The sequence below is a fragment of the Vidua chalybeata genome, chromosome 33, assembly GCF_026979565.1.
Source record: "Vidua chalybeata isolate OUT-0048 chromosome 33, bVidCha1 merged haplotype, whole genome shotgun sequence".
Lineage (NCBI taxonomy): Eukaryota > Metazoa > Chordata > Aves > Passeriformes > Viduidae > Vidua > Vidua chalybeata.
In genome coordinates, this window is record NC_071562.1 from 289,585 (window position 1) to 314,214 (window position 24,630).

Sequence of the window (24,630 nt, forward strand, 5' to 3'; positions counted from 1 at the left end):
TCAGGCGCTGCGCGGGGCAGCCCCGTCGCCATGGTAACGGCAGCTTTCCAATCCGGCGCTGCTCTGGGCGGGCCCGTCGCCATGGTAACGGGGGGGCCTTCCTTGGGGGCGGCGCGCAGACAGCCTAGTTGCTATGGCAGCGGGGGCCTTCCATGAGGAGGCCGTGCAATATGGCGGCGCCCATGGCGAGCGCGGGGCCGGGTGAGGGAGGCGGGAGAGCCCCGGGACGCTCCGGGAGCGGGAACGGGAAAGGGAGCGGGAACGGCAGCGGGAACGGAAGCGGGAATGGGGAGCGGGAACGGGAGCAGGAACGGGGCCGGGAGCGGGACCCGAGCGGCGCCTCCCTCTCCCCTCAGGGCCGCAGGCGGCACCGGGCAGGCGGAGCTGGGATCGCCCGGGAATGGCGGCCGGGCCGGGCCGGGCCAGGGTGAGTGAGGGGAGAGAACGGGGGGAGCCAGCTGAGGGAGCCGGGTGGGGTCCAGGTGAGGCAGGTGTGGGATCCAGGTGTGGGATTGGCTGGGATCCAGCTGTGGGATCCAGCTGTGATCCAGGTGGGAACCCCTCCCCTCTCACATTTGCTGTGTGGGGAGATTCCGGCGCTTCCATTTCTCCCGAGGGAATTTTGTCTCTCCCCAGGCTGCCAGGGCCCGGAGCAGGACACCAGGTGAGTGCTCTCCCTGCCCTCCCCTGCCCTTACCTGTCCTCACCTGTCCTCACCTGCCCCCACCTGCCCCCACCTGCTCTCCAGGGATTTGGGTTCCTGGGAATGCTGGGATGGAGAGGGGTGGGAATGTCCATGGGGACAGGTGAGATGGGACAGGTGAGATGGGACAGGTGAGCTGTGACAGGTGGGATGTTCCCAGAGACAGGTGAGATGTTCCAGGAGCTTTTTCCATCTGCTTGGTATGGGGAACCCACCTGGGCTCACCTGGGCTCGCCTGGACCCACCTGGGCTCTGTCCTGTTCCAGATCCCATCGAGGACATGCTCGGGGAGCTCCTGGGATCCGATGGTAAAGTGAGAGCTCCCAGCGGGGTCACCTGGGCTCACCTGGGGGGGGGTCACCTGGGGTCATGGGGGGGTCACCAGGGGTCATGGGGGGGAATCACCTGGGGTCGCCTGGAGGGAATACCCTGTCCCGGGATCACCTGGGGGGGGATGCCCCGCCCTCCCCATTCCCACCTGGCTCCGTGTCCATCCCTGACCCCTCCCCTGTTTCCAGAGGAGGCCCCGGCTCCGCCCTCCCGAGGTTCCTGCACCCCCTTCCTGCAGGTGAGGCCCAGGTGAGCCCAGCCCTGCCCCTCCCCCATCCCGGGCTGGGCTCAGCCCAGGTGTGCCCACCTGGGAGCACCTGGGGTCCCGCCCCACCCCCTCACCTGGGCTGTGCCTGGGGTGGGGCCAGGATCGGGATTGCAGAGGGAAAATCCCAAAAAACGGGAAAATCCCAAAAAACGGGAAATGCACAAAAAAGGGAAATTCCCAGCAGGGAATGGGAAATTCCCGACGGGAGCACGGAAGGGGTGAAGGTGGGTGGGGCAGAATTCCCAAGGGATTTGGGATCCCACCTGGGCTGCAGGTGAGGGCAGGAGCTGCCCCCCCCCTCCCCCAGGAGCTGGATCACCAGGATCCCATAGATCACCTGGATGAGCTGGACGAGCTGGATGCAGAAATCCTGGGAATGGCCAAAGCCGGGTCCAGGCCGGGGAAACACGGGAAGGGGCCGGGTCCCCAAAAAGGTACCGGGAATTCCCATGGGATCAACTGCAGTGCTGTGGGATCAACCCCATTCCCATGGGATCAACCCCATTCCATGATACCAAACCCCATTCCCATGGGATCAACCCCATTCCATGATACCAAACCCCATTCCATGATACCAAACCCCATTCCCATGGAATCAACCCCATTCCATGATACCAAACCCCATTCCATGATACCAAACCCCATCCCATGGGATCAACCCCATTCCCATGGGATCAACCCTATTCCCATGGGATCGACTCCATTCCTGTGGGATCAAACCCCATTCCAAGGGATCAAACCCCATTCCAAGGGATCAGACCCCATTCCTGTGGGATCAAACCCCATTCCATGGGATCAAACCCCATCCCATGGGATCAACCCCATTCCATGATACCAAACCCCATTCCCATGGGATCAACCCCATTCCACGATACCAAACCCTATTCCTGTGGGATCAACCCCATTGCTGTGGGATCAAACCCCATCCCATGGGATCGACCCCATTCTGTGGGATCAAACCCCATTCCCATGGGATCAACCCCATCCCATGGGATCAAACCCCATTCCAAGGGATCAAACCCCATTCCATGGGATCATGCTGTGGGATGGGATCATGCTGTGGGATGGGGAACACGGGGACATGGGGGGACAGGGAGACTCCCAGAACAGGGGACACCCAGGGGTGCCCCAGAGCCACCTGGTGACACTGGAGGCGTCCCCCAGCATTGGTGACACTGGAGGTGTCCCCAGTGTCACTGGAGGTGACACCAAGGGATGTCCCAGTGCTGGTGGCACCTGGAGAAGTCCCAGTGCTGATGACACTGGAGTTGTCCCAGTTTTGGTGATGCTGGAGATGTCCCAGTTTTGGTGACACCCAGGGATGTTCTCGAGCCCGGTGGTGACACCCAGGGACATTCCAGAGCCGATTGGTGACACACGGAGATGTCCCAGTGTTGGTGACACTGGAGATGTTTCTTAGATGTCCCAGAGATGTCCCAGAGCCAGTGACACCCAGAGATGTCCTAGCATTGGTGACACTTGGAGATGTCCCGGTGTTGGTGGCACTGGAGAAGTCTCAGAGCTGGTGACACCCGGAGATGTCCCAGTATTGGTGACACTGGAGATGCCTCAGAGCTGGTGACACTGGAGATGTCCCGGTGTTGGTGACACTGGAGATGTCTCAGAGCTGGTGACACCCGGGGACGTCCCTGAGATGTCCCAGTGCTGGTGGCACCAGGGCTGTCCCAGATGCCATCAGTGCCATCCCCCCAGCCCCGGCCCCACCCCGTCCCGATGTCACCTTTGGGGACGACGTCGATGACCTGATGGATTCCCTGGGACTCGGCAGCGGCGCCGACGGAGCCGGGAGCGCGCCGGGAACGCCGGGGGGGTGAGGGGACACCGGGATGGGGACAGGGACGGGCACAGGGTGGTCCCGGTGCCACCCCCGGTGCCAACCCACCTGTGCCCAGCCAGGGGCTCCGGAAGGGCCACGCCGGGATCCAGGAGCAGCCAGGAAAGGCGGAATTCCAGCCGGACCCCAAGGGGCAGGAGCAGCCAGGTGAGCAAGGCCGGGGTGGGAGATCCATGGGAAGGGGTTCCAGAGGGTCAAAATCCCACTGGGAATTCCAGGGAGGGGCAGCACAGGGGTTTTCCAGAGATTTAATCCCACTGGGAATTCCAGGGAGGGGCAGCACAGGGGTTTTCCAGAGGTTTCATCCCACTGGGAATTCCAGGGAGGAGCAGTACAGGGGTTTCCCAAGGCCAATCCCATTGGGAATTCCAGGGAGGAGCAGCACCAGGGTTTCCCAAGGCCAATCCCGTTGGGAATTTCGGGAATTCTGGGAATTTCCTGTCCCGTTGTTCCGCAGGGCCAGGCGGGGACCGGATCCAGCCAGGTTTTCCCTTCGGATCCTACGAGCCCTCGGTGGCCTCGGGGACAGCGCGGAGACGGGGACGGAGGTACCGGGGAAGGGGGGGATGGCCCCACCCAGCCGTGTCCCCCAATGTCCCCCAGTGTCCCCCAAAGTCCCCGTTGTCCCCATTGTCCTGAATGCCCCCCATTGTCCCCCGTTGTCCCCTGGTGTCCCCAGTGTCCTCAGTGTTCCCATTGTCCCCAGTGTCTTCAGTGTTGCTGTTGTCCCCAATGTCCACTGTATCCCCAGTGTCCTCTGCTCAGTCCTCAATGTCCCCAGTGTCCCCAGTGTCCCCATTGTCCTAAATGTCCCCATTGTCCCCAGTGTCTCCCATGTCCCCATTGTCTCCCAATGTCCCCAGTGCCCCTGGTGTGCCCATTGTCCCCCCTTTCCCCCATATCCCCAATGTCCCCAATGTCCTCAATGTCCCCAGTGTCCCCATTGTCCCCAATGTCCACTGTGTCCCCAGTGTCCCCAATATCCCCATTGTCCCCATATCCCCAGTGTCCCCATGTCCCCATTGTCCTCAGTGTCCCAAATGTCCCCAATGTCCCCAGTGTCCTCAGAGTCGCTGTTGTCCACTGTATTCCCAATGTCCCCAGTGTCCCCTGCCCAGTCCCCAATGTCTCCCAGTGTCCCCAGTGTCTCCCAGTGTCTCCCAGTGTCCCCAATGTCTCCCAGTGTCCCCAGTGTCCCTCTCCCCCCCCAGGTGTCCGGCTGGGAGCAGTTCCCGACGTCCCTCCGGGGCCGCCTGGCTGGGGCTGAAGGACGAGGATTTCCTGGAATTAGGGGACGAGGATTTCCCGGGATTGGGACAGAAGGATGAGGATTTCCTGGGATTGGGATCAAAGAACAAGGATCCTCTGGGACAGAAGAACAAGGATCCCCCAGGACTGGGATTGAAGGACGAGGATCCCGCAGGATTGGGATTGAAGGATGAGGATTTCCCGGGATTGGGACAGGAGGACAAGGATCCCCTCGGACTGGGACCAAAGGACGAGAATCCCCTGGGATTGGGATCGAAGGACAAGGATTTCCCGGGATTGGGATCGAAGGACGAGAATCCCCCGGGACTGGGATCGAAGAACAAGGATTTTCCGGGATTGGGATCAAAGAACAAGGATTTTCTAGGTTTGGGATCGAAGGACGCGGATTTCCTGGGACTGGGATTGAAGAACAAGGATTTCCTGGGACTGGGATTGAAGGACACGGATTTCCAGAAATTGGGACAGAAGGATGAGGATCCCCTGGGACTGGGACCGAAGGACGAGAATCCCCCGGGATTGGGACAGAAGAACAAGGATTTCGTGGGATTGGGATTGAAGGACATGGATTTCCAGAGACTGGGACAGAAGGACAAGGATCCCCCAGGACTGGGATCGAAAAACAAGGATTTCCCGGGATTGGGATCGAAGGACACGGATTTCCCAGGACTGGGATCGAAGAACAAGGATTTCCAGAAGGACGAGGATCCCCCGGGCCCCGGTGCCCCGGGATCCCCGTGGGACCGGGGCTGGCTCGGCGCTGCCCCGGCCCCGAAGCAGTGCCAGGCGGAGCCTCCGGAGTGGAATTCCCACCCCCGGAGGGTCCCGGAGCCCCCCGAACCCGGCAGGTAACGGGAGCTCCCGGGAACTCCCACCTGGGATCCAGGAGATCTCCTGGATCGGGGATCCTAGCCCAGATGTCCTTCAGGTGTGCCAGGGGATGTCCCTGCCCCAGGTGACGTCACTGTCCTAGGTGTCCTCCAGGTGTCCCAGGTGACATCCCTGCTCCAGGTGTGCCAGGGGATGTCCCTGTCCCAGGTGTTCTCCAGGTGTGCCAGGTGACATCACTGTCCCCCAGGGTCTCCTCCAGGTGTCCCCAGGGATGTCCCTGTTCTGGAATTCCCCCACCTGAGCTCCTCCCAGCTCCTGGCCAAGGATCCCCTGGCTCAGCTCACCTGGGACACAGGTGTCACCTGGGAGGGCTCAGGTGTCACCTGGGAGGATACAGGTGTCACCTGGAAGGACACAGGTGTCACTTGGGAGGGCTCAGGTGTCACCTGGGAGGGTTCAGGTGACCAGTGTCAGGGAGGGCACCCCAGGATGGAGGTTTGGGGTGTCCCCGTTCTGTCTGAATCCCAAAGGTGAGATCCCAGATGCTGGGCAGGTGGGGGGGGACAGGTGACACAGGTGGGACAGGTGACACAGGTGACCCAGAGGGCACAGGTGATTCAGGTGGCAGAGGTTACATGGCACAGGTGACATAGCACAGGTGGCACAGGTGATTCAGGTGGCACAGGTGACTCGGGTGGCACAGGTGGCACTGGTGGTACAGGTAGCACAGGTAGCCAAGGAGAGGCCGGGCTGGGGCGGGTCCTGGCCCCCCTCACTCCCTGTGGGATTTGTTCCTGGTCCAGGCTGGAGCTCCCCGTCGGGACACGGCGCCGTGGGCAGGTGGCAGCAGGTGAGGCCCCTGTCACCCCCCAGGTGTCCTTGGAGGTCACCTGGCCTGGGCAGGGGACACCTGGGGACCCTGGGAACCAGGGGAGCTGTGCCAGGGGATGGGATAATGGGAGAGTGGGATAATGGGATATCAGGATAATGGGATAACAGGATAATGAGATAACGGGATAGTGGGATAATGAGACAGGATGGGATAATAGGATAATGGGATGGGATGGGATCAATTGGATGGGATGGGATCCATGGGATGAATGGGATCGATGGGATGGGATGGATTGGGATAATGGGATCCATAGGATGGGATGGAATGGGATAATGGGATCCATGGGATGAGGTCCATGGGATGGGATGGGATCCATAGGATGGGATGGGATCCATGGAATCAATGGGATGGGATCCATGGGATGCGATCCACGGGATCAATGGAATCAATGGGATGGGATAGATGAGATAATGGGATAGGATGGGATGGGATAATGGGATCCATGGGATGGGATGGTTCCCTTCCTTCCAAGTGTCCCAGTGATGGATTTGTCCCATTTTCCACCCCAGCCATGCAGGAGATGCCGGGTCCTGCCACACCCGCTCAGGTGGGTGCTGGAGCAGGAAAGGATCCCTGGGGATCCCCTGGGATCTGGGGGGGGCTGGGCATGGATCAGCATTCCCAGGAGAGGGGAGCTGCCCTTCCCAGGCCTCTCCTGGAGCATCCCTGTCTCCCCACAGGAGGATCCGGCGGCTCCTCCAGCCCCGCCCCACCCGGAGAAACCCCGAGCTCTCCCGTCCTGGCTCTGCCTGGAGCATCCTGCAGCTTTCCCGGCCCAGATGAGCCAGGAGGGTCCAGGAATTCTCCCATCCCAGCCCCACCAGGAGGATCTGGGAACTCTCCCAATCCGGCCCCACCAGGAAGGTCCAGGAGCTGTCCCATTCCAGCAGCGCCAGGGGGATCCAGGAGCTCTCCCTTCCCAGCCCCACCAGGATTCCCAAACTCTCCAATCCTACCCGTGCCTGGAGCATCCCGGCTGTGGGGTCGCCCTGTGCAGCCTCCAGGCCCGGCTGGAGGAGCTGGAAAACCAGGTGGGGGCTGAGGGTGTCACCTGGGGGGGTCACCTGGGGGCACAGCCACTCCAGGGTGGCACCTGGAGCCTGTCCCGCTCCCGCCAGGTGCGGACGCTGGAGCAGGAGCGGGCACGGCGGGGACCGGTCCTGCAGGGCCTCCCGGAGAGCTGCCACAGGTAACAGGGTCTCACCTGGGCTCCCAGTTCCCTGCTCTGGATCCCTGGATCACCCCAGATCCCTGGATCACCCCAGATCCTGGGATCACTCCACATCCCAGGATCACCCTGGGGCACAGGATCACCCCAGATCCCAGGATCACCCCAGATCCCTGGATCACCCCCACATCCCATGATCACTCCAGACCCCTGGATCACCCCAGATCCCTGGATCACCCCAGACCCCAGGATCACCCCGGATCCCAGGAGCAGCATGAGCAGCTCACAGGTAAATTCCCTCCAAGTGCATCATTCCAGTGGGACCCTGTGCTGCATCCCAACGTCTCGGAGCTGATCCCACGGAATCCAGGCGGTCCTGGGACAAATCCTGGTGTCCTGAAGGACCCCATGGCCTGTAGATCCCTGTGCCAGCCCTCCTGGGGGAATTCCTGGCCAGAGGCTCTGCTGCTCCAAGTGCCCAGTGGCGCCCGAACAGGGGCTCGGCTCTGTCCGGGATCCCACCGGATTGTCAGAAAACGGGAAAAGTTCACAGAGTTCATGGAATTCATGGAATTCACGGAATTTGCAGGAATCTCAGAATTCACAGTATTAATGAAATTCTCAGAATTCACAGAATTCTCAGAATTCACAGAATTTGCCAAATTCTCAGAATTCGCAGAATTCTCAGAATTAATGGAATTCACAGAATTCGCAGATTCACGGAATTTGCTGAATTCACAGAATTCAAGTTGTCCCTGGTGAGCCAGAGACTGGGAGCCAAGGCTAGCAGAGTCCTGCCCTCCGTGGGCAGATCCCACAGTGGGATCTCCCTGGGATGGGATGGGATGGGATGGGATGGGATGGGATGGGATGGGATGGGATGGGATGGGATGGGATGGGATGGGATGGGATGGGATGAGGCAGGACACGGGGTTTTCCCTGTGGGATCTCCTTGTCCTGGGATGGGAAGGAGCTCGAGCCTGGGGGTTTTCATGTGGGATCTCCCTGACCTGGGATGGGATGGAGCAGGGGCACAGGGGCTTTTTTCCATGTGGGATTTCCCTGTGGATGGAGGGTGGATCCCACCTCCTGCATCCCGGGCTGCCCCGTGCCCCTCACAGCGCTCCAGGCCAGGTTGTGCCGGCAGCAGCAGGACGCGGAGCGGGAGCAGAGCCGGCTCCAGGAGGCCGTGGCCGACTTGGAGGCCAGGCTGGGAGAGCAGGAGCAGCTCCTGGAGCAGGTGAGGCTCCATCCCAGAGCTGTGGCTGTCCTGAAGCTGTGGCCGTGGCCACAGCTGTGTCCCTGCCCATGTCTGTGTCTCGTGTCCTGTGTCCGTGTCCCTGCCTGTGTTTGTGTCCGTGTCTGTGCCTGGCTGGAGGAGCTTCCTGCTGGGATCCCCTCCTGGAGCTGTGTCCATGTCCATGTCCCTGCCTGTGTCCCTGTCCCTGCCTGTGTCCATGTCCCATGTCCTTGCCTGTGTCCCTATCCATGTTCCCTGTCCATGTCCCTGTCCTATGTCCCTCTGTCTCCGTCCCCATCCCTGTCCCTGTGTCCCATGTCCTTGTCCCATGTCCCGTGTCCCTATCCCCGTCTCCTGTCCCCTGTCCCTGTCCCTATCCCTGTCCCCTCTGTCCCTGTCCTCATCCCTGTCCCTGTCACCTCTGTCCTTGTCCCCTCTGTCCCTGTCCCCGTCCCTGTCCCGTGTTCCCTGTCCCTGTCCTTGTCCCCATCCCTGTCCCTGACTGTGTCCCTGTCCCCGTCCCTGTCCCTGTCCCCACCCTGTCCCCGTCCCCGTTCCTGTCCCTGCCCCCGTCCCTGTCCCCGTCCCTGTCCCTGTCCCTCTCCCGGTCCCCATCCCGGTCCCTGTCCCGGTCCCCATCTCTGTCCCTGTCCCGGTCCCCGTCCCCGTCCCTGTCCCTGTCCCGATCCGTGCCCGGCCCCTCCTGATCCCGTTCCCACTGCCACTCCAGGAGCGCCGCCGCGCCGCTGCCGAGCGCTGCCGGGCGGATTCGCTGCGGGAGGCACTGGAGGAGCAGCGGCGGCTCTCGGCACAGCTGCGGGCCATGGACAGGGCGGAGCTGGACGAGGCCAAGGTGAGCGGGGGGTCACGGCCCCAGGTGAGCCCCAGGTGAGCCCGGAGCGGGGAGGAGCTGCAGCTTCCCCGGGGAGCCGCTGGGGAATGCCGGGGCAGGGCCTGGAGCTGCTCTGGGAGTGATTGGAGTGACTGGGATGGGGCTGGGAGCTGGCTGGGCCTGGGAGGCTGGGATGGGAAAGGGGCTTGGAACCAGCCAGGATTGGGAAATGGGCTCGGAACCAGCCAGGGTGGGAGTGGGACTGGGAGAAGCCAGCTGGGTGGGAACTAGAAGGTGCTCAGAACCAGCTGGGTGGGAGTAGGACTGGGAAAAGGGCACAAAATCAGTCAGGATGGGAGCAGGGCTGGGAAAGGGGCTCAAAACCAGCCAGGATGGGAACTGGAAGGGGCTCAGAACCACCTGGGTGGGAGTGGGACTGGGAGTAGGGCTCAGAACCAGCCAGGATGGGAATCAGGACTGGGAAAGGGGCTCAGGACCAGCTGGGATGGGAGCAGGGCTGGAAAAAGGGCTCGGAACCAGCTGGGTGGGAGCAGGGCTCGGGGCTGCAAGGGGCTCGGAACAGGCCAGGTGGAGCCCGCTGGGTGCCCACACGGAGCCACAGCTCCCCGGCTGGAAGCAGCCTCTGGAATTTGCCTCTGGAAGCGGCAGGGCCGGGCTAAAGGAGGGCAAACCCTGCGGGAAGTGGCGCCTGGAGCTGTCCCCGGGCCCGCAGGGCGCGTGGCTGGAGGAGCAGCGGGCGGAGCTGCGGGATCGCTCCGAGGAGCGGCGGCGGCTGGCGGCCGCCTGGGCCGAGTTCCACAGCCGGGAGCGGCTGAGCCGGGAGCGGGAGGAGCAGGACAAGGAGCGCGCCCTGGCTGTGGACTCGGCACTCAGGAGCCTGGCCAAGGTCCCCGATGCCCTGGCCGGGGTCCCAAACCACCTCCCCCTGCTCCAAAGGACAGGACGGGTGACGCTCGCTGTCCCCTGGGCCAGGATCAGGCAGAGCTGAAGTTCCGGAGCCGGGAGCTGAGATCCAAGGAGGAGCAGCTGGTCAGGGACAGGGAGGAGCTGGACGAGGCCTGGCGGGAGCTGAGGCTGGAGAAGGAGAAGGTTCTCCGTGCCGAGCAGCGCCTGCAGGAGCGGGAGGAGGAGATCCGTGACCTGGCTGAGGTAAACGGAGCATCCAGGCTGGGGCTCCGCATCCCCCTGAGCTGGGGCTCCACATTCCCTGAGCTGGGGCTCCACTTCCCCGAGCTGGGGCTCCACATTCCCTGAGCTGGGGCTCCACTTCCCTGAGGTGGGGCTCCCCATCCCCTGGAGCTGGGGCTCCACATCCCCCTGAGTTGGGGCTCCACTTACCCTGAGGTGGGGCTCCCCATCCCCTGGAGCTGGGACTCCACATCCCCTGAATTGGGGCTCCACGTCCCCTGGAGCTGGGGCTCCACTTCCCCGAGCTGGGGCTCCCCATCCCCTGGAACTGGGGTTCCACATCCCCTGAGTTGGGGCTCCACTTCCCCAGCTGGGGCTCCCCATCCCCTGGAACTGGGGTTCCACATCCCCTGAGTTGGGGCTCCACTTCCCCAGCTGGGGCTCCCCATCCCCTGGAGCTGGGGCTCCACATCCCCCTGAGCCATGCCCGGCGCCATTCCCATCCCAGTCCTGTTCCCCCATCTCGGTGCTGTTCCCTGTCCCAGCCCCAGTGCTGTCCCCCAATCCTTGTTCCAGTCCTGGTCCTGGTCCCGGTCCCGGTACTGTTTCCTGTCTCAGTCCTGTTCCTCTATCCCAGTCCCATTCCCCATCCTGGTGCCATTCCCTGTCCCAGTCCCATTCCCTGATCCTATTTCCCCAGCCTGATCCCATTCCCGGTGCCGTTCCCATTCCCTGTCCCACTGCTGTTCCTGGTCCCATTCCCCATTCCCAGTCCCATTCCCAGTCCTGGTCCTGTTCCCAGTCCTGTTCCCCATTCCCAGTCCCATTCCTGTCCCCATTCCCCATCCCGTTCCCTGTCCCAGTCCAGTTCCCTGCCCCAGTGCTGTGCCCATTCCCTGTCCCATTCCCATTCCCTGTCCCATTCCCATTCCCTATCCCATTCCCTGTCACAGTCCCATTCCCTGTCTTGGTCCCGTTCCCCGTCCCGATCCCTTTCCCAGTCCCATTCCCCATTCCCGGTCCCATTCCTGTCCCCATTCCCCATCCTGTTCCCTGTCCCAGTCCCGGTGCCGTTCCCATTCCCCATCCCAGTCCCGTTCCTTGTCCTGTTCCCTGTCCCGTTGCAGTTCCCAGTCCCATTCCAGGTCCGTTCCTGTTCCCATACCTGGTCCGTTTCCGTTCCTGTTCCCATTCCTGGTGCTGTTCCCATTCCCGTTCCTGTTCCTGTTCCCATTCCCATTCCCGTTCCCATACCTGGTCCGTTCCCACTCCTGTTCCCATTCTTGGTGCCGTTCCCATTCCCATTCCCGTTCCCATTCCCGTTCCTGTTCCCGTTCCCGTTCCCATTCCCATTCCCGGTCCGTTCCTGTTCCCATACCTGGTCCGTTCCCGTTCCTGTTCCCATTCCTGGTGCCATTCCCATTCCCGTTCCTGTTCCCGTTCCCATTCCCATTCCTCTTCCCATTCCCATTCCCGTTCCCGTTCCCATTCCCATTCCTGTTCCCATTCACGTTTCTGTTCCCGTTCCCATTCCCGTTCCTCTTCCCATTCCCGTTCCCATTCCCATTCCCGGTCCGTTCCTGTTCCCATACCTGGTCCGTTCCCATTCCTGTTCCCATTCCCGGTCCCGTTCCCATTCCCGTTCCCATTCCCATTCCCATTCCCATTCCCGTTCCAGTTCCTGTTCCCATTCCTGGTGCTGTTCCCATTCCCGTTCCCATTCCCATTCCCGTTCCCGGTCTGTTCCCGTTCCCGCAGCGCGCGGCGCGGCAGCAGCAGGACGGGCAGTGGGCGCTGCGGGAGGCGCGCAGGGTGCAGGAGGAGCAGCGGCAGCGGCTGCAGCGGCTGCAGGAGCAGCGGGAGCGGCTGCGGCAGCAGGAGCAGCGCCTGCACCAGGCAAATCCCCCGGAAAATCCCCCCGGAGAATCCCCCCGGAGAATCCCCCCGGAAAATCCCCCTGGAAAATCCTCCCGGATAATCCCCCCGGAAAATCCCCCCTTCCTTCCTGGTCAAATCCCCCTTCCTTCCTGCTATCTCCGCTTTAATTTATCGTTTTTATGAATTTATATTTTTATGAATATTAATATTTATCATTTTTTAATATTGACATATTTTATTTGAACATTTTAAAGCCTTTTGTGAGGCCGCAGCCCAGCCCCCACTGTGTCTGTGGATTTTCCTGTTCCCATTCCCACGTTTCCCGTTCCCATTCCCCCATTCCCGTTCCTATTCCCATTCCCATGTTCCCATTCCCGTTCCCGTTCCCGCAGGAGCGGCGGAGCCTGGAGCAGCAGCGGGAGCAGCTCCGGGAGCTCCAGGAGGAGCTGGGCCCCGGCCTGGGGACAGGGACAGCGCTGGGGACACTGCCAGGGACACTGCCACAGACAGGGACAGCGTTGGGGACACCGCTGGGTAAGGAGACACCGTGGGGGACAGGGACAGTGCTGGGGACACTGCTGGGGACACTGCCACAGACAGGGACAGCGCTGGGGACACTGCTAGGGACACTGCCACAGACAGGGACAGTGCTGGGGACACTGCTGGGGACACTGCCACAGACAGGGACAGCACTGGGGACAAGGACACTGCTGGGGACACTGCCACAGACAGGGATAGCGCTGGGGACACCGCTGGGTAAGGAGACACCGCGGGGGACAGGGACAGCACTGGGGACAAGGACACTGCTGGGGACAGGGACAGTGCTGGGGACAAGGACACTGCTGGGGACACTGCCACAGACAGGGATAGCGCTGGGGACACCGCAGGGTAAGGAGACACCGCGGGGGACAGCACTGAGGACACTGCCAGGGACAGGGGCACTGCTGGGTATGGAGACATCGCTGGGGACAGGGACACTGCCAGGGACGGGGACGGCGCTGGGGACAGGGAGATCGCTGGGTATGAGGACACCACTGGAGACACTGCTGGGGACAGGGACAGCGCTGGGGACCCTGCCAGGGATGGGGACAGCACTGGGGACACTGCTGGGGACAGGGACACTGCTGGGGACAGGGACAGTGCTGGGGACCCTGCTAGGGATGGGGACAGCACTGGGGACAGGGACAGCACTGGGGACACTGCTGGGTATGGGGACACTGCAAGGAACAGGGACATCTCTGGGTATGAGGACACCGCTGGAGACACTGCTGGGGACAGGGACAGCGCTGGGGACACTGCTGGGGACAGGGACACTGCTGGGTGTGGGGACACTGGGGGACAGCCCTGGGGACGCTGCTGGGGACAGCCGACATCAGCAGGCGGCGTGAGGCTCAGCCCTGCAGGGCCCCCCGTTTTTGGGATCCCACGTTTTTGGGATTCCCCGTTTTTAGGATCCCATTTTTGGGATCCTGTTTTTCGGATCCTTTGTTTTTGGGATCCCTCATTTTTGGATTCCATTTTTGGGATCCCCCATGTTTGGGATCCCCTGTTTTTGGGACCCCATTTTTGGGATCCCATTTTTGGGATCTCCGGTTTTTCAGATCCCATTTTTGGGATCCCCATTTTTGGGATGTAATTTTTGGGATTCCCCATTTTTGTGATCCCGTTTCTGGGATCCCGTGTTTGGGATCCCTGGGTTTTAGGATCCTGGTTTTGTGATCCCCCATTTTTGGGATCCTGTTTTTGGGATCCTGTGTTTGGGATCCCATTTTTGGGATGTCATTTTTGGGATCCCGTTTTTGTATCCTATTTTTGGTATTCCCCATCTTTGGGATGTCATTTTTGGGATCCCATTTTTGGGATGTAATTTCTGGGATCCCATTTTTGGGATCCTGTTTTTGGGATCCCCCAGTTTTGGGATATTGGTTTTGGGATCCTGGTTTTGGGATCCTGGTTTTGGGATCCCGTTTTTGGGATCCCCCAGTTTTGGGATCTCGGTTTTGGGATCCTGTTTTTGGGATCCCCCAGTTTTGGGATCTCGTTTTTGGGATCCCGTTTTTGGGATCCTTCGGTTTTGGGATTCCTCGCTTTTGGGATCCCCTTTTTTGGATCCCCTGTGTTTGGGATCCTGTGTTTGGGATCCTGTTTTTGGGATGCCGTGTTTGGGATGCCGTGTTTGGGATCCCATGTTTGGGATCCCGTGTTTGGGATCCTGTTTTTGGGATCCCGTGTTTGGGATCCCGTGTTTGGGATCCTGGTCTTGGGATCCTGTTTTTGGGATCCCGTGTTTGGGATCCCGTGTTTGGGATGCCGTGTTTGGGATCCTGGTCTTGGGATCTTGTTTTTGTGATCCCGTGTTTGGGATCCCGTGTTTGGGATCCTGTGTTTGGGATCCTGTTTTTGGGATCCCGTGTTTGGGATCCGGGCGCTCCTGGGCCGGCGGGGGTGGGTGGGCCGCGGTGGGGGGCGCTGGCAGCGGGGACAGGGACGCTCGGTGTCCCCTCCTGCAGCCCCTGCGGTGGCCCCGGTGGCCGCGGGGCTCCTGCCGGGCCTGGCGACGCTCCTGGCGGACAGCGGGGACCGGGCGGGCGCGGCCGCGCTCTACGGACACGTCCTGCTGCTGAAAGAGCGCGCACGCAGGGTGGGACTGACTGGGGGGACTGGGAATGAGGGACTGGGAATGGGAATGGGGGGAATGGGAATGGGGGACTGGGAATGGGAATGGGGGACTGGGAATGGGGGGACTGGGAATGGGAATGGGGGACTGGGAATGGGAATGAGGGGAATGGGAATGGGAATGGGGGGAATGGGAATGGGGGAACTGGGAATGGGAATGGGGGACTGGGAATGGGAATGAGGGGAATGGGAATGGGAATGGGGGGAATGGGAATGGGGGACTGGGAATGGTGGACTGGGAATGGGAATGGGGGGACTGGGAATGTACTGGGGGACTGGGAAAGGGGTGAGGGGAATGGGAACGGACTGGGGGGACTGGGAATGGGAACGCGGGGAATGGGGGGATTCGGAATGGACTGGGGGGACTGGGAATGGCCTGGGGGGACTGGGAATGGGAATGGGGGACTAGGAATGGGAATGGGGGGACTGGGATGGGAATGGGGGACTGGGAATGGACTGGGGGGAGTGGGAATGGGGGACTGGGAATGGACTGTGGAAACTGGTAATGGGAATGGGGGACTGGGAATGGGAATGGGGGAACTGGGAATGGATAGAGGGGACTGGGAATGGGAATGGGGGAACTGGGAATGGGCTGGGGGGACTGGAAATGGGAATGGGGGAACTGGGAATGGAAAGGAGCAAACTGGGAATGGGCTAGGGGGAACTGGGAAGGGACTGGGGGGAACTGGGAATTGAAAGGGGGGAACTGGGAACTGGGAAGGGTTTGGGAATGGACAGGTGGGAAAGGGAAAGGGTTTGGGAATGGAAAGGGGGAACTGGGCTGGGAAAGGGGTTTGGGACTGGGGGTAAGGGTTTGGGATGTGGGAAAGGGGTTGGGATTGTAGGAAAGGGTTTGGAGTTTTTTGGGAAAGGGTTTGGGACTGGCCAGGGGGAACTGGGCTGGGCAAGGGGCCCAGAACCTTCTGGAAGGTGCTCGGAACCCTCTGGAAGGGGCCGGGGAGTGCCTGGGTGGGTTGAGCCCATCGTCCCCTCCCCAGGACCACGATTTCCTGGAGAGCGAGCGGCTCTTCCTGGAGAACCTGAAAAAAGGACCCTGAGCCCCCGTCTGCAAAGAGAACAATGGGTTTTGGTAGAAAAAATAAAAATAAAAGGAAAAATAAAAATAAAAATAAAAATAATAAAAATAAATTCCCTGCTGAGAACCTTCCCCCACCTGCAAAGAGAACAGTGGGTTTTGGTAAAAAGAAAAAAAAATTAAAATAAATAAAAATTAAAATAAAAAATAAAACTAGAAATAAAAATAAATTCCCTGTTGAGAACATTCCCCTATTTACATACAGGGATTTTTGGGACGAAATTGATTTTGGGGTGAAAATGGGAATTTTGGGATGGGAATTTTTAATGGAAATTTTGGGGATGGAAATTTTGGGATGGGAATTTTGGGAATAGAATTTTGGGATGGGAATTTTGGGAATGGAATTCTGGGATGGGAATTTTAGGATGGGAATTCTGGGATGGGAATTTTGGGAATGGAATTCTGGGATGGGAATGTGACTGGGGGGGGTCCCTCTGTCCATCCTGGGGGTTCCCGAGCTGGATTTGGGGTGGGGGAGGGGGAACACACAGTGGGGAGCATTGTTGGCCCCGCCCCATGGAAGCCACTCCCCCTCACGTTGACCACGCCCATTTCCACACACTGGTCACGCCCCCTCCGCGCGAGCTCCGCTTACCCCACGCTGGCCCCGCCCCGGTTTGGCCCCGCCCCCGATGGCCCCGCCCCGTTCCCGCCTTCGCCCGCGCTCCAAGATGGCGGCGCCGTGGCCGCTGCCGCTGCTGGCGCTGCTGGCGGCGGGGGCGGCGCTGGGCCGGGCCGGGGGACTCTGCCGGGGGGGCTCCGGTACCGGCACCGGCACCAGGGTGAGCACGGGGGCTCCGAGGGGAGCGGGGGAGCCCCGGTACCGGAATGGGAGTGAGCGGGAGAGCCCCGGTACCGGGAGTGAGCGGGAGAGCCCCGGTACCGGGACTGGAATGAGCGGGAGAGCCCCGGTACCGGGAGTGAGCGGGAGAGCCCCGGTACCGGGACTGGAATGAGCGGGAGAGCCCCGGTACCGGGATCGGCGGGATGCGGGGCCGGGGGCTCTGCTGGGGGGGCTCCGGTACCGGCACCGGCACCAGGCTGAGCTCTGGGATCACCGGGGGAGCGAGGGCGGCTCTGCGGGAGCCCGGTTCCGGTACTCGGTACTCGGTACTGGTACCTGGTACTCGGTACCGGCACTCGGTACTCTGTGCTCGGTACCGGCACTCGGTACCCGGTGCCCGGCACTCGGTGTTCGGCACTTGGTGTTCGTGAGGGCCCCGTTGTGGGATGGGAGCTCGTTAATATTAATTAGGGGGCGTGGCTGGCTGCCCGTATCGCTGCGGGGAGCCCGCGCGCCGCCGTCATTAATATTAATTAGGGGTGGATCAACGAACAGCGGCCGTGCCAGCGAGGGGCGGGGCCGTCTACTGGTTCTCATTAATATTAATTAGGAGTGTATCAACCAATAGCGGCTGTAGCTGCGAGGGGCGGGGCCGTGTGCTGCCCTCATTAATATTAATTAGGGGTGTATAATAGAGACCATAGCGGCGAGGGGCGGGGCCTCATGCTGGCCTCATTAATATTAATTAACGCGGTTCTGGTTGAAAGTAATGCGCCTGCTTCACCTCATTCATGCTAATGAGGGGCGGTTCTGGCTCCTGCCAGGTGATTAATATTCATGAGGCAGTTGAGCCTGCAGGGCATCATTAGCATTAATGAGGGCGTGGGGCCAGTCATTAATATTCATGAGGCCTGTGGGGTGCCCCCAACCCCTCCCGGGGGTGTCCCCACCCTGATGTCACCCCCATGTCACCCTCGTGTCCCTGTCCTGGTGTCACCCCCGTGTGACCCCCGTGTCCCTGTCCTGGTGTCACCCCTGTGTCACCCCCGTGTCCCTGTCCTGGTGTCACTCTTGTGTCACCCCTGTGTCCCCCCAGGCCGGTGACACCGAGAGCTGCCGGGTGAGCCTGAGCCTGGAGCACTCCTTCGAGCTGGGTGAGAGACAGGGGACACTGGGGACATTGGGGACACTGGGGACATTGGGGACACTGGGGATATTGGGGACATTGGGGACACTGGGGATATTGGGGACACTGGGGACTTGGGACATGGGGACATTGGGGATGTTGGGGACATTGGGGACACTGAGCTGGGTGACGGGATGGGGACATGGAGGTGGCACTGGGGATGTGGGAATGGGGGTGTCACTGGGGACACAGGGACAGGGGTGGCACTGGGGGCACGGGGACGGGAGTGGCACTGGGGACACTGGGGACTGGGGACACAGTGATGGGGTGCCACTGGGGGCACAGGGACAGGGGTGATACTAGGGGCATAGGGTGGCACTGGGGACGCCAGGCTGGGGGTGGCACTGGGGGCATGGAGACCGGGCTGTCCCCGGTGCCAACGCCGTGTCCCCATGTCTCCCTGTCCCCGTTTCCCCCTGTCCCTGTCCCCTGTCCCTGTTGGTGTCCCCTGTCCCTCTCCCTGTCCCCGTCCCTGTCCCTGTCCCCGTGTCCCCCTGTCCCTGTGTCCCTGTTCCCCTCTCCCTGTCCTTATCCCCGTGTCCCCATCCCTGTCCCTCTCCCTGTCCCCTGTCCATGTCCCTGTCCTCATTCCTGTCCCTGTCCCTGTCCCCATCCCCGTGTCTCCCTGTCCCTGTCCCTGTCCCCGTGTCCCCCTGTCCCTGTCCCCCTGTCCCTGTCCCCCTGTCCCTGTCCCTGTCCATGTCCCTGTCCCCCTGTCCCTGTCCCTGTCCCCGTCCCTGTCCCTGTCCCTGTCCCCCTGTCCCTGTCCCCCTGTCCCTGTCCCTGTCCCTGTCCCCACAGACGACGCGCCGCGGTTCCGCCGCCGGGGGACGCTGGTGCTGAGCTGGGGCCCCGAGCCCGCGCTGGCACTGGCCCAGAAACCGCTCGGGGACGAGGAACGGGCCCGGCTCAGGGTCAGGGACACCGCGGGGACACCGCGGGGACATCGGGACGGGGGGGAACATTGGGACACTGCGGGGACACCGGGACACGGGGGGGACATCGGGACATGGGGGGCACCAGGAAACAGGGGGACATGAGGAACATGAGGGACATGGGGACATGAGGGGGACAGTGAGAGACAGAGGAGGTACAGCAGCAGGGCACTGGGGGGACACTGGGTGACACCAGGTGACACTGTTTGACACTGAGGGGACACTGAGGTGACATTGGGGTGACACTGAGTGACACTGAGGTGGCACTGGGTGACACTGGTGACACTGAGGTGACATTGCAGTGACACTGAGGTGACACTGGGTGACACTGGTGACACTGGGGTGACATTGCAGTGACACTAAGGTGACACTGGGTGACACTGAGGTGACACTGGGTGACACTGGGTGACACTGAGGTGACACTGGTGACACCGCTGTCCCCACAGGAGGTGGCCGCGCAGGACGGGCTGTACCGGGTGCGGGTCAGGGGTGACACTGGTGACACTGAGGTGACACTGGGTGACACTGAGGTGACACTGGGTGACACTGGTGACACCGCTGTCCCCACAGGAGGTGGCCGCGCGGGACGGGCTGTACCGGGTGCGGGTTCCCCGCAGGCCCCTGGGCCCGGGCGAGGACGGCGGCTCCGAGTTTGTCACCTCCTTCGTGAGGGCGGTGAGTGACAGGGACACCCTGGGACACACGGGGACATCCTGGGACATCCTGGGGACATCCTGGGACATGTGGGGACACCCCTGGGGATATCCTGGGGACAATCTGGGGACACCCCTGGGACACCTGGGGACACCCCTGGGGACACCATGGGACACCCTAACCTGGGCCATCCCTGGGGACATCGTGACACACCCCTGGGACACTGTGGGGACACCCATGACTTGGGACATCCCTGGGGACATCTTGGGACACCCGGGGACACCCCTGGCACACCCTGGGGACACTCTGGGGACACCCTGACCTCAGACATCCCTGTGACATCCGAGGACACCTCCGGGACACCCTGGGGACATCCTGGGACACTCTGGGACACCTCATGTCCCCTCACCTGTCCCTTCATGTACCCGTGTCCCTGTCCTCTCATGTCCCCTCATGTCCCCATGTACCCTCACATGTCCCTGTGTCCCTGTCCCCTCACATGTCCCTGTGTCCTCATGTCCCCTCATGTCCCCTCATGTCCCCATGTCCCCTCACATATCCCCTCATGTGTCCCGATGTCCCCTCATGTCCCCATGTCCCCTCACATGTCCCCATGTCCCTGTCCTCTCATGTCCCCTCATGTCGCCATGTCCCTGTCCTCTCATGTCCCCTCACATGTCCCCATGTCCCCTCATGTCCCCTCACATGTCTCCTCATGTCCCCATGTCCCCTCACATGTCCCTGTGTCCCTGTCCTCTCATGTCCCCTCACGTCCCCGTGCCCCCATGTCCTTGCGTCCCTGTCCCCTCATGTCCCCTCATGTCCCCTCTCATGTCCCCTCATGTCCCCATGTACCCTCACATGTCCCTGTGTCCCCATGTCCCCTCATGTCCCCTCACATGTCCCCTCATGTCCCTGTCCCCTCATGTCCCCTCCCGTGTGGCAGTGTGCCCTGCTGGAGTCCCACCTGTCGGACCAGCTCTCGCTGCACCTGGACGTGGCCGGGCACGTGGTGGCCCTGGGGCTGGTGGCAGCGCCGGGCACCTGCCGGGGCTCCCAGGTGGAGGACGGGCACCTGGAGCTCTTCAACACCTCGGTGGCACTGAGACAGCCCCTGCCCGCCGCCACGTGAGCGACCGCGACCGCGACGGGGACACCGGGGACACCAGGGACGGGGGGATATGGGGACATGAGGACATGGGTACATGGGGACATGGGGACAGGGGGACAGGGGGATATGGGACATGGGGATATGGGGACATGGGGATATGGAGATATGGGGACATGGGGATATGGGACATGGGGACATGGGACATGGGGATATGGGGATATGGGGACATGGGGATATGGGGATATGGGACATGGGGATATGAGGATATGGGGATATGGGGATATGGAGATATGGGGATATGGGGACATGGGGATATGGGGATATGGGACATGGGGATATGGGACATGGGGACAGGGATGGGGACAGGGGACATGGGGACAGGGGATATGGGGATAAGGGGACATGGGGATATGGGGACATGGGGATATGGGGTCATGGGGACATGGGGGATATGGGGATATGGGACATGGGGATATGGGGATATGGGGATATGGAGATATGGGGGGGAGAGGGGACATGTGGGGGACATGGGGATATGCGGATATGGGACATGGGGACATGAGGGGACATGGGGACAGGGGGATATGGGGACGGGGGACAAGGGGACAAGGGGACATGGGGACATGGGACATGGGACATGGGGATATGGGGACAGGGGGATATGGGGGACATTGAGGACATTGACCTGGGAGTCCCCAGCACCTGAGTGACACTGGGACATGGGGGGGACGTGGGGACACGCTGGGGACACTGACCTGGGAGTCCCCGAGCCTCGGTGGCCTCGTGCCACAGCCTGCTGCCACGTGAGTGACAGGGACATGGGGACACTGGGGGACATGGGGACATGGGGAAACTGTGGGACTTGGGGACACTGTGGGACACTGTGACCCTGGGGGGATTTTGGGGCTGGTTCAGTTTTGGGGGTTACCTGTGGGGGCAGGGGGGGAAGTTTTGGGGTGGCCGTGACCCCCTGTGTCCCCTCCCAATGTCCCCAGTGTCCCCAGTGTCCCTGATATCCCCAATGTCCCTGATGTCCCCAACGTCCCCAACACCCCCACTGTCCCTGATATCCTCAATGCCCACAATGTCCCCAACCCCCGCAATGTCACCAATGTCCCCTGGCTGTCCCCGATGTCCCCAACTCCCCCAATGTCCCCTGGCTGTCCTCAATGTCTCTCCAACTCCCCCAATGTCCCCATTGTCTCCACTGTCCCCAGTGTCCCCCCGATATCCCCAATGTCCCAAATATCCTCAGTGTCCCCGATGTCCCCAATGCCCCCAATGTCCTCAATATCCCCAATGTCCTCTGGCTGTCCCCAATGTCCCCAATGTCTACAACATTCTCAATGTCCCCATTGTCCCCAATGTCCCCGATGTCCCCAATGTCTCCAATGTCCCCGTGTCCCCAATGTCCCCATTGTCCCCATTGTCCCCAATGTCCCCAATGTCTCCAATGTCCCCATTGTCCCCATTGTCCCCAATGTCCCCAATGTCTCCAATGTCCCAATGTCCCCATTGTCCCCATTGTCCCCATTGTCCCCATTGTCCCCCAATGTCCCCAATGTCCCCTGATGTCCCCTGGCTGTCCCCGATGTCCCCATTGCCCTCATTGCCCTCATTGTCCCCAATGTCCCCATTGTCCCCGATGTCCTCAATGTCCCCAGTGTCCCCAATGTCCCCGATGTCCTCAATGTCCCCCCGATATCCCCAATGTCCCCAACATTCTCAATGTCCCCGATGTCCCCAATATCCCAATGTCCCCGATGTCCCCATTGTCCCCAGTGTCCCCGATGTCCCCATTGCCCTCATTGCCCTCATTGTCCCCAATGTCCCCGATGTCCCCAGCCCTGAGACCGCCGCCTTCATCCGGCACCTGGAGCAGGAGCAGGCCCAGCGCGCCCGGAACCCGCAGGAGCAGAAATCCTTCTTTGCCAAATACGTGAGTGAGGGACACCCCAAAACCTCCTGGGGCACCCCAAAACATCCTGGGACACCCCAAAGTTCATGTGGGACACCCCAAAACATCCTGGGGCACCCCAAAAACCTCCTGGGACACCCCAAAATTCATCTGGGACACCCCAAAAACCACCTGGGACACCCCAAAACCTCCTGGGACACCCCAAAGTTCATCTGGGACACCCCAAAAACCACCCAGGACACCCCAAAATTCATCTGGAACACCCCCAAAACCACTTGAGACACCCCAAAAATAATCTGGGACACCTCAAAAACCTCCTGGGACACCCCAAAACCTCCTGGGGCACCCCAAAAATTATCTGGGACGCCCCAAAAACCACCCGGGATCCACAAAAATCATCTGGGACACCCCCAAAACCACCCGGGACACCCCAAAAATAATTTGGGATACCCAAAAAATCATCTAGGACACCTCAAAAACCACCTGGGACACCCCAAAGTTCATCTGGGACACCCCAAAACCACCTGAGGACCCCAAAAACCACCTGGGATCCACAAAAATAATCTGGTACACCCCAAAAATCATCTGGGAGCCCCAAAACCCACCCAAAAATTCACTGCCCCAAAAGCCACTTACACCCCTTAAACCTCAAATCCCCTGAACGCCCCAAACCCCTCCTGAACCCCCCCAAAAATCCTCCTGAACCCCCAAACCCTTCCTGAACCCCTCAAACCTCTCCTGAACCCCCAAACTCTCCCCACACGTCCCCAGATTGGGATTTTGGGGTGACCCCACCCCATTTGGCAGGGTTTGGGGTGGTTTTGGGGTGATTCTGAGGTGATTTGGGATGGATTTTGGGGTGATCCCCCCATTTCCCATTTGGGGTGATTTGGGGCTGAATTTTGAGTGATTTTAGGTGGATTTTGGGGTTAACCCCCCCATTTGGGGTGGATTTTGGGTGATTTGGGGGCTGATTTTGGGGTGGATTTTGGGGTGATTTTGGGGTGGATTTTGGGTGATTTTGGGGTGGATTTTGGGGTGATTTGGGGGCTGATTTTGGGGTGGATTTTGGGGTGATTTGGGGTGGATTTTGGGGTGATTTAGAGGGATTTCAGGACTGATTTTGGGCTGATTTGGGGTAGATGTTGGAATGATTTTGGGGGTGATTTGGGGTGGCTTTTGGGTGGATTTTGGGGTTGATTTTGGGGAGATTTGGGGGCTGATTTGGGATGGATTTTGGGGCTGATTTTGGGGTGTATTTTGGGGTGATTTTGGGGTGATTTTTGGGTGGAATTTGGGGTGATTTGGGCTGATTTTGGGGTCGCCCCTCCTCTCCCCTCAGTGGATGTACATCATCCCCATCGTGCTCTTCCTCATGATGTCCGGAGCTCCCGACGCCGGGGGGGCGCAGGGGGGGGGCACGGGGGGCGGGGGGGCGGCGGGGGTCAGGTGAGACCCCCCCAAAAATCACCCCTCGAGCCCCCCATGTGGGGGATGGGCAATAAAGCTGGGTGAGACCCCCAAATCTGTGTGAGATCCCAAATTTGTGTGACTCCAAATTTGGGCGTGACCCCAAATCTGAGTGTGAGAATCCAAAGCTGGGTGAGACCCCAAATCTGTGTGACCCCAAACCTGTGAGACCCCAAATGTGGGTGAGACCCTGAAATCTGGGTGTGACACCCTAAATCTGTGTGACCCCCCCCCCCAAATCTGGCTGTGAGCCCCTCTAATCCAGGTGTGACCTCCCCCAAATCCGGGTGTAACACCCCCAAATCCGGGTGTGACCCCAAATCCGGGTGTGACCCCAAATCCGGGTGTGATCCCAAGTCCAGGTGTGAGCCCCCCCAAATCCGGGTGT

At 60.8% G+C, this 24,630-nt stretch overlaps 2 protein-coding genes across 6 annotated transcripts; both read left to right on the plus strand.

Moving 5' to 3' along the window:
* Positions 1 to 112: 112 nt before the first annotated feature.
* On the plus strand, positions 113 to 16,354 carry LOC128802079 (fas-binding factor 1 homolog). Of its 5 annotated transcripts, none has more exons than XM_053968280.1 (23): positions 113 to 201; positions 357 to 427; positions 637 to 664; positions 970 to 1,011; positions 1,222 to 1,271; positions 1,609 to 1,735; positions 3,015 to 3,132; positions 3,215 to 3,303; positions 3,614 to 3,704; positions 4,368 to 5,270; positions 6,057 to 6,103; positions 6,655 to 6,692; positions 6,826 to 7,176; positions 7,264 to 7,334; positions 7,436 to 7,602; positions 8,435 to 8,553; positions 9,284 to 9,406; positions 10,119 to 10,292; positions 10,379 to 10,555; positions 12,293 to 12,430; positions 12,805 to 12,946; positions 14,923 to 15,053; positions 16,087 to 16,354. In XM_053968280.1, the coding sequence occupies exons 1-23, from the start codon at positions 153 to 155 to the stop codon at positions 16,144 to 16,146; spliced, it is 3,306 nt and encodes a 1,101-aa protein (XP_053824255.1). In that variant the 5' UTR covers positions 113 to 152; the 3' UTR covers positions 16,147 to 16,354. The 5 variants fall into 5 exon arrangements, with proteins under 5 accessions (XP_053824255.1, XP_053824256.1, XP_053824257.1 ...); XM_053968281.1 differs by having other exon boundaries at positions 7,520 to 7,602; XM_053968282.1 differs by lacking the exon at positions 10,119 to 10,292 and having other exon boundaries at positions 10,343 to 10,555.
* A 451-nt stretch (positions 16,355 to 16,805) lies between these two features.
* Positions 16,806 to 24,240, plus strand: EMC10 (ER membrane protein complex subunit 10). The gene is made up of 7 exons (XM_053968320.1): positions 16,806 to 16,966; positions 18,065 to 18,122; positions 18,956 to 19,068; positions 19,660 to 19,764; positions 20,690 to 20,871; positions 22,700 to 22,793; positions 24,115 to 24,240. Exons 1-7 carry the CDS (start codon positions 16,817 to 16,819, stop codon positions 24,223 to 24,225), a joined length of 813 nt encoding a protein of 270 aa, XP_053824295.1. The 5' UTR covers positions 16,806 to 16,816; the 3' UTR covers positions 24,226 to 24,240.
* Positions 24,241 to 24,630: the final 390 nt, after the last annotated feature.